General features: G+C 48.4%; 1 protein-coding gene across 5 annotated transcripts in view; it reads right to left on the reverse strand.

Moving 5' to 3' along the window:
- Positions 1 to 7,500, reverse strand: part of kcnc2 (potassium voltage-gated channel, Shaw-related subfamily, member 2) — a gene marked incomplete at its 3' end in the record, with an annotated part of 72,091 nt that overhangs the window by 5,013 nt on the left and 59,578 nt on the right. Inside the window, exons 2-3 of one of the 5 annotated variants that reach the window (XM_080491648.1) lie at positions 1,114 to 2,047; positions 1 to 73 (exon numbers count right to left, since the gene is read on the reverse strand). The exon at positions 1 to 73 is cut by the window's left edge and continues 86 nt beyond it. In XM_080491648.1, coding sequence (XP_080347774.1) covers positions 1 to 73; positions 1,114 to 2,047 — 1,007 coding nt within the window. Of the gene's footprint in view, positions 98 to 1,091; positions 2,048 to 7,500 lie in introns of all 5 variants that reach the window. The other 4 variants (XM_080491650.1, XM_080491647.1, XM_080491649.1 and 1 more) reach the window with 4 other exon arrangements.

Raw genomic sequence — 7,500 nt, forward strand, 5'->3', positions numbered from 1 at the left:
TCCCGGGTGCTGGACCTCCGCATGGGGTGGCGATCCTCCGAGGACATGGAGAGCTCGCTACCGCCGCTGCAGTCTGCAGACAGAAGTGTGAGCACACGGTCCCATCAGCCTTTACACAAGCTGATACACCTTCACGTTCACCAAACTCAGACGGGCATTTCTACTGAACCAGCCCCAAAACAAAGGGGCTGATGAAGCTTCTGCTTGTATTTGTTTATGATCTGAAAAAGGCCAGATTGCTGCCACGTATTTAAATGAAGGTAATTTGGGATGAAACTGAATAATACTGAAGAGCCAACCTGAGAAATGGACCAGCAGTCGCCACTGCCACAAACACCCCAAGCTGCTCTTGCTCTGATGTGAAAGGTTCCATTTCCACTCTCAAATATTAATCATGCAGCAAAGTTAGAGAGAAGAAACCTTGCAGATTGTGTATTTCATATGACCTCTGAGGAAATAATACAAGCGTGTAAAGCAGATGGACTCTGCTCGTGCATGAATTATTCCATGAGGCTCAGAGAGCTAATAAACAGATAGAGTGTCAGGAGGCCAGAGCGCTCCGGCCCTCAGGATCTTCTGCACTGGTATTGAAAGGAAGTGGGAACACGGAGGTCCACACTAATTTCCATCAATATCAGACGTGTCAGAGTAAATTACTGACATGAGCCTGGAGGGAGAAAGAGCCTCCTACGTCCTCAGCAGGAAATGAACAATCGCTGCTGCTCCAGAGACCTGGACAGCCGCTCTCCGGTTCCCTATCAGCTCTTTACCGCTCGCTCAGACTTGCTGGATTCTTTTGCATTTCCTTCATTATCACTGTGGAAACCACAGATGGAGGCTCGAGGCGGAGCAGTCGGTCTCCGGTGAGGGAACCGGTGTGGCTGAGGAGGGTGGAACCATCTCCAGCTCTCAGAGGAGAATCTGTCACGTGGCCTCCTCTCTCAGGCTGATAGCAGCTCCCCGGGACTTTCTCTGGTTAAAATATTCATACCTCTTCAACTTCTCCAGAAATGATTCACTGCATGAAAAGTTCAAGACTTATGAATATTTGTTTTAGGGATGTTGTTGAAAAGACTTTAGCTGGCCATCACTTGGTTTGACGTGTGCACTCACCTGAACGTTTGCGTTCCAGCACTCTGCTGCCCTTGACGTGGCACAGGTCACCCTGGGCGCTGTTGCAGGTGGTGTTGAGATCGGCTTTGCAGTAAGAGGGGGACCCCCCCTGCACAGCCTGCGGGATGTGTTTCTTCCTCTTCTTTGGCAGCTTCTGCTTGGCCATGGCCAGGGAGTAGTACATCCCAAAGTTATTCACAATGACGGGCACGGGCATGGCTATCGTCAGCACACCGGCCAAGGCGCACAGCGCGCCCACCACCATGCCTGACCACGTCTCCGGGTACATGTCTCCATAACCTAGGGTGGTCATGGTCACCACGGCCCACCAGAAACCGATGGGGATGTTTTTGAACTTGGTGTGGCCGGCGGCGGTGGGGTCGTTGGGCTTGGCGCCTATCCGCTCGGCATAGTATATCATGGTGGCAAAGATTAAGACCCCCAATGCCAGGAAGATGATTAGCAGCAGGAATTCATTGGTGCTGGCCCGTAACGTGTGGCCCAACACCCGAAGCCCCACAAAATGACGTGTCAGCTTAAAGATGCGTAGGATCCGAACAAAACGCACCACCCTGAGGAAACCCAACACATCCTTGGCAGCCTTCGACGACAGGCCACTCAGCCCGACCTCCAAGTAGAACGGCAGGATAGCCACGAAGTCGATGATGTTGAGAACGCTCTTAATAAACTCCAGCTTCACTGGGCAGAAGGTCACACGCACCAGGAACTCGATGGTGAACCAGAAGACACAAACTCCCTCCACGTACGTGAGCGCAGGGTCCGTTTCAATCTCGTACTGCGGACCCGAGTCGGGAACGCTGCTGTTCCGGATGGACTCGGTCTTGTTGATGATCTTGTTGAAGGCCTCGTGAGTCTCCAGGCAAAAGGTGGTGATGGAGACCAGGATGAAGAACAACGAAGCAAAGGCAATAAACTAGAAGAAAGGAAAAGAACGAGAGAGAAACACGTGTCACTGTCAATCCATCGCTCACAATTGAGGTATTTCTGCATCGAGTTCACATTGAGATACTCATGTACACTAAAATCAATCACTTCATTTGCTCTCCTGAAGGAGGCTGAACTTAGTTTCGATTTACTTTCGTCAAGTTGAAAGGACTTCAGAGGGACGGAACAAGTATGGATCCTGCTGGAAGGGCAACAAGGGAACACAAACGTGGTGAAAATGAAAGTACTGCTACTGAAGTGGTGAGTATTTGGTAGTGATGTGAGTAGGGAGGTGACTGAAGGAAGCCCAGAGCTGAAGCTTCTTCTCCTGAACATCTGTATACATCCCTTATCGCAGATGAACTCATTTCCATTGACCCATTTTCAGTATTTGAGAAGGTTCTGTTCGTCACATTCATCACTTCATTCTCGCTCACAGTGGTTCTGGCCTGAGAGGCTCGCTGTCCAACGGGAACAACCTGCAGCTAGACCTGAAATCTTAAACCTTGAAATTACTTTAATGTAGAGACGTGTTATATTGACTTGACTCTTTTCATGCATGCACAGGAAGAACATGGGAACTCCACACAGAACGGACCTGCAGGGTGGAACGAGGACTCTTCTTGTTGTGAGACAATGGTGCTGACTTCTCTTATCACCACTGACTGTTTCACACAATCCCAGAAACATGTGCTTCTTTGTCTGTTAATGGATTCACGTCTGTATAACAGCTGTGCATTAGCATCTTTGCATTGTGTGCGACTGCCACTGCATTTATCGATGTCATTTCCAGAGTCTCTGCTTCTGGTGCTTGATTGTCCTGGTCTATTGTAATTATGACTAGGATCTGATGTGAAGCACTATGGCTTCAGCTGTTTTAAAGTGCTAAATAGATAAAGCTGACTTGACTTGACCGTCCTGGTCTTGTGTTGGACGTCCGGCTCACATCCACATCCTGTCTAACGGTAACGCAGGAAGGTTCTGGAGACGAGTTCACTAACGTCCAGCGTCTTCTATTGAGAGCGAGACGCAGCAGATTTGCTCTCGCTGGGCTCACTCAGCTTCTTCTGGTGCTTCTTCTGGTGCTTCTTCTGGTGCTTCTTCTGGTGCTTCTTCTGGTGCTTCTTCTCCACCTTCCACCCACAGTCCATCCAATGAGCTCCTAAACCACTCCTGACTCACGGCGCTCTGCCACTATGTGGGTCACCCTGAGCCTGAAGTGTGTGTGTGTGTGTGTGTGTGTGTGTGTGTGTGTGTGTGTGTGTGTGTGTGTGTGTGTGTGTGTGTGTGTGTGTGTGTGTGTGTGTGTGTGTGTGTGTGTGTGTGTGTGTGTTCACGCCGGTGCTCCTGTCCATTTATTATACATGCGTCTGTATTGCTCTGTAATTGTGTGCTCATGCTCTTCCAGTGAGGTCTGAAGCTGAAGCTGGATGCAGCGTCGCCCCTTCAGGTGGAGGAAGAATCCAGCTAATCTCTTTCCTGCATCCTCAGAATTCTGATGTCCCCCCATCGTCCAAATGATGAGGTGATTGTCTGTCTTTGTGTGGACGGCCACTGAATATGTTAGAGGCAGTATAGATGTAGAAGAATGTCATGTTGAGGATGTCAGTAGTGAAAGTTGGGTTCTTCCACCTCTCATCTGGCCAAAGCACTTTGCTGCAGATTCTTTCTGTGAGAACAAGAGTAGAAATGAGTCTGTTTCCTCTACTCCAAACTGAGGTGGACCACACAACACTGAGCACCGTGGAGGACGGACAGACCTGCTGCTCAGCAGCCTGGGAGCATTGAAGAGCAGCGCTTAGAACTATTCACATGTGCTCAGACCTAAATATCCTCTTCTCAACACTGAAACACTGATTTCCATTGAGACAATGAGAGAAACCCACATTTACTCTTTCATAGCAGAGGTCAGAAATAGTTTGGCTGTGTTAAACAGGAATGAAGGGGGGGGAGGGGGGGGGGGGGTTCTGGGGGGAGTCTTCATGTTCTTCTTGTGCATTGTGGGTTTCCTCCAGGCGTTCTCCTTTCCTCCCACAATCCATTTCCCACAAGGCCTGTTGCTCAATCAACTCCAGAACCGTTACCGACTAGCAGATGGAAGGTGGAGACAGCGCTACTCTGTCCCCTTCAAGCAGAGTCTTTTCTTCTGTCCCCCTCAAGAAGAGTCTTTACTTCTGTCCCCTTCAAGCAGAGTCTTTTCTTCTGTCCCCCTCAAGAAGAGTCTTTACTTCTGTCCCCCTCAAGCAGTCTTTTCTTCTGTCCCCCTCAAGAAGAGTCTTTACTTCTGTCCCCCTCAAGCAGAGTCTTTTCTTCTGTCCCCCTCAAGAAGAGTCTTTACTTCTGTCCCCCTCAAGAAGAGTCTTTACTTCTGTCCCCCTCAAGCAGAGTCTTTCCGTCTGTCCCCCTCAAGAAGAGTCTTTACTTCTGTCCCCCTCAAGAAGAGTCTTTTCTTCTGTCCCCCTCAAGAAGAGTCTTTACTTCTGTCCCCCTCAAGAAGAGTCTTTACTTCTGTCCCCCTCAAGCAGAGTCTTTCCGTCTGTCCCCCTCAAGAAGAGTCTTTACTTCTGTCCCCCTCAAGCAGAGTCTTTTCTTCTGTCCCCCTCAAGAAGAGTCTTTACTTCTGTCCCCCTCAAGCAGAGTCTTTACTTCTGTCCCCCTCAAGCAGAGTCTTTACTTCTGTCCCCCTCAAGCTGAGTCTTTACTTCTGTCCCCCTCAAGCTGAGTCTTTACTTCTGTCTTCCTCTGGTGGGGACGGCAGCAGCAGCAGGAGCCGTTTCCTTTGACAACTAATGACAACGGCTGATTCTCTCACACACACACACACACACACACACACACACACACACACACACACACACACACACACACACACACACACACACACACACACACACACACACACACACACACACACACACACACACACAGTGTTGGCCGTTTCCCTGGATGGCTTCCAGCATTGAGTCCCAGACTCCAGCTTGGTTTCTATCCAAAAGTCATGTGCGACTGACTTTTGTCACTAGGGTGCGCTGTGGAGCCGCAGTGTTTGCTGCTTGAAATGCACTGATTTGATTGGTTGCATTCTATCGTGTATGTAACCTACTTGGTATACGATTGGCCTGTTCCCACCACTAAACCACAACTGTAGGGGTGACATGGATCCGTCCGGCAGGTTTTAAATTCTTCGTCTTCATGTCCCACCAGTCAGTGAGCTTTGCCCTGTCGGAACACTTTAACCCCTGAGTCTCCAGCAGGATCTCCACACCTGAACCAAGGTGTTCCTGCTTTTTCACCATGTAGATCAGAACAAGTCCTAAAGTAGGTTTTGGACCTCAAAGTAAAGAGTCTCTCACATCAACACACACCCACACTGGCAGCTGTCCTTCCCTTCCATTTAAAAAGACCTTTGCTGATGTGTTGTGTTGGTGACGACGCTTTAATCACCAAGCAGATTCGGGGGGGGGGGGGGGGGGGGGGGGGCTGCCACTGCATTTTGCTTCATGTCTTCTCTGATTTTAATGTTTTTCTGTGGCATTCTCTCACTTCCTGTGGTTTCACCTTGATGGTGGTTCATGTGTTGGGAAAACATTTTGCGATCTGAAGCATCTTCATCTGTGAGGACGGCGTCGGAATCTTCTGGGTCCAACTTACTCCAGGAGCCACATGCAGCACAATTCCCTCTCAAGAGGGTGGGAGCAGTAAATAATTCCATCATAGTATATAAATAACTAGACCTCTATGTCTCTGTCTTTTTTTAGGGGAAGAAAATATTAAAATAGCATGAAGAAGTTCACATTTAATGAACTATTCTTTTATAACATGACAGACCTCGAATTGAAGAGAAGAACTGCCACTCCCAGATCACTATGTGCTTTCTAACTTACAGTCACACTGGACTTTTATGTTTTACATCTTCAAAGACTTTTTGACTTTTTCCTCTCATGCATGAGTTTCTGTCTCAGACGTGAAGGACTGCGTCCAGACAGCTGATTGGACTGATTCCATCAGGAGCATTTCCAGGTTTTCTCTACTACTTCCTGAAACTCTGCCTGCCGCCGTCTGAGGAACCGACAGTAAGAAGAAGACCGAGAGACAGACTGAACAGGATACTAATGGACAAGATGAAGCCTGATAACCATCGCTGATCAATAAGACACATAAATAGCTCATGTCTTCTTTATTCCCCTACATTTAGTGAATCATGACATGGATTCTATAACTACAGAGTAGAAAGAAAGCTGGACATGTGTCCCCATACCACTGCAAACATTTACTGCAGAATAAAACTTCAGACGATTAGGTTAGAAAAATGATTTAAAGGCAAATGTTAGAGAATAAAGAACTTGTGTTGGAGACATGAGAGGAGCTGAAGGGTTGACAGGACAGAAGTACAGGAGGTGGAGTCTTTTACAACCAATTATATTTCATTTATTCATTCATTTATTCATTTTTAATCATTCAATTATATTCAAATGTAGTTATTCAGGTAGTTTATAACAAGTAGCTCTTTGAATTATTTCCTTTAAGGCAGCGTTTTATACGACCACGTTTTCAAATGAAAACGTCTGTTGTCTGTTTTCAGGAGAAGTGAAGAAGGAATCAATCTGTTGTGGCTGAAAGACAGTGGAGGACAGTGGAGGACAGTGGAGGACAGTATCAGACAGTGGAGGACAGTAGAGGACAGTGGAGGACAGTGGAGGACGGTGGAGGACAGTGGAGGACGGTGGAGGACGGTGGAGGACGGTGGAGGACAGTGGAGGACAGTATCAGACAGTGGAGGACAGTGGAGGACAGTGGAGGACAGTATCAGACAGTGGAGGACGGTGGAGGACAGTATCAGACAGTGGAGGACGGTGGAGGACGGTGGAGGACAGTGGAGGACAGTGAGTATCTCCGTAAACAACCGCTGGAGCTCTGATTCTGAGACTAGGAACAGCCTCTGTTCCCCAACCTGGAGTCCATGACTGTGAAATGCAGAGTTCACCTTCGTCTTCATTACAGCTGAGGACAGTCCCCCAGATGCTAATGCTAACTGTCCCTCGGACTGTTACAGTCAACAGAACAAGCATCCTGAAGACATTCACACTGTAGCAGGGATCTGAATCACGTTGATTTAAAAGCAACGCTCAACATGTCAAATGTGCTACAAGGGGAGAGGACACACTGGACAGGTTCTATTCTAACATCAAGCAGGGCTTTAGGACGAGGACATCCCCACATCTGGGCCCGTCAGACCACATGTCCTCGCTCTTAATACTGGCATACATCCCCCTCAGGAGAAGCGCTCCCTCCACCTCCAGAGCTATCAGGACCTGGAGCAGCAGACCACAGCAGTACTGGATTATATAAAGTTCTGTATGGACATCCACACTGTGGACCGGTACATGGAGGTTTACCAAAGTAAGCCGTGGATGACTAAAGCGGTACCGTGCCGGCTCAGGG

Source organism: Lipophrys pholis, assembly GCF_963383615.2.
Source record: "Lipophrys pholis genome assembly, chromosome: 22".
Lineage (NCBI taxonomy): Eukaryota > Metazoa > Chordata > Actinopteri > Blenniiformes > Blenniidae > Lipophrys > Lipophrys pholis.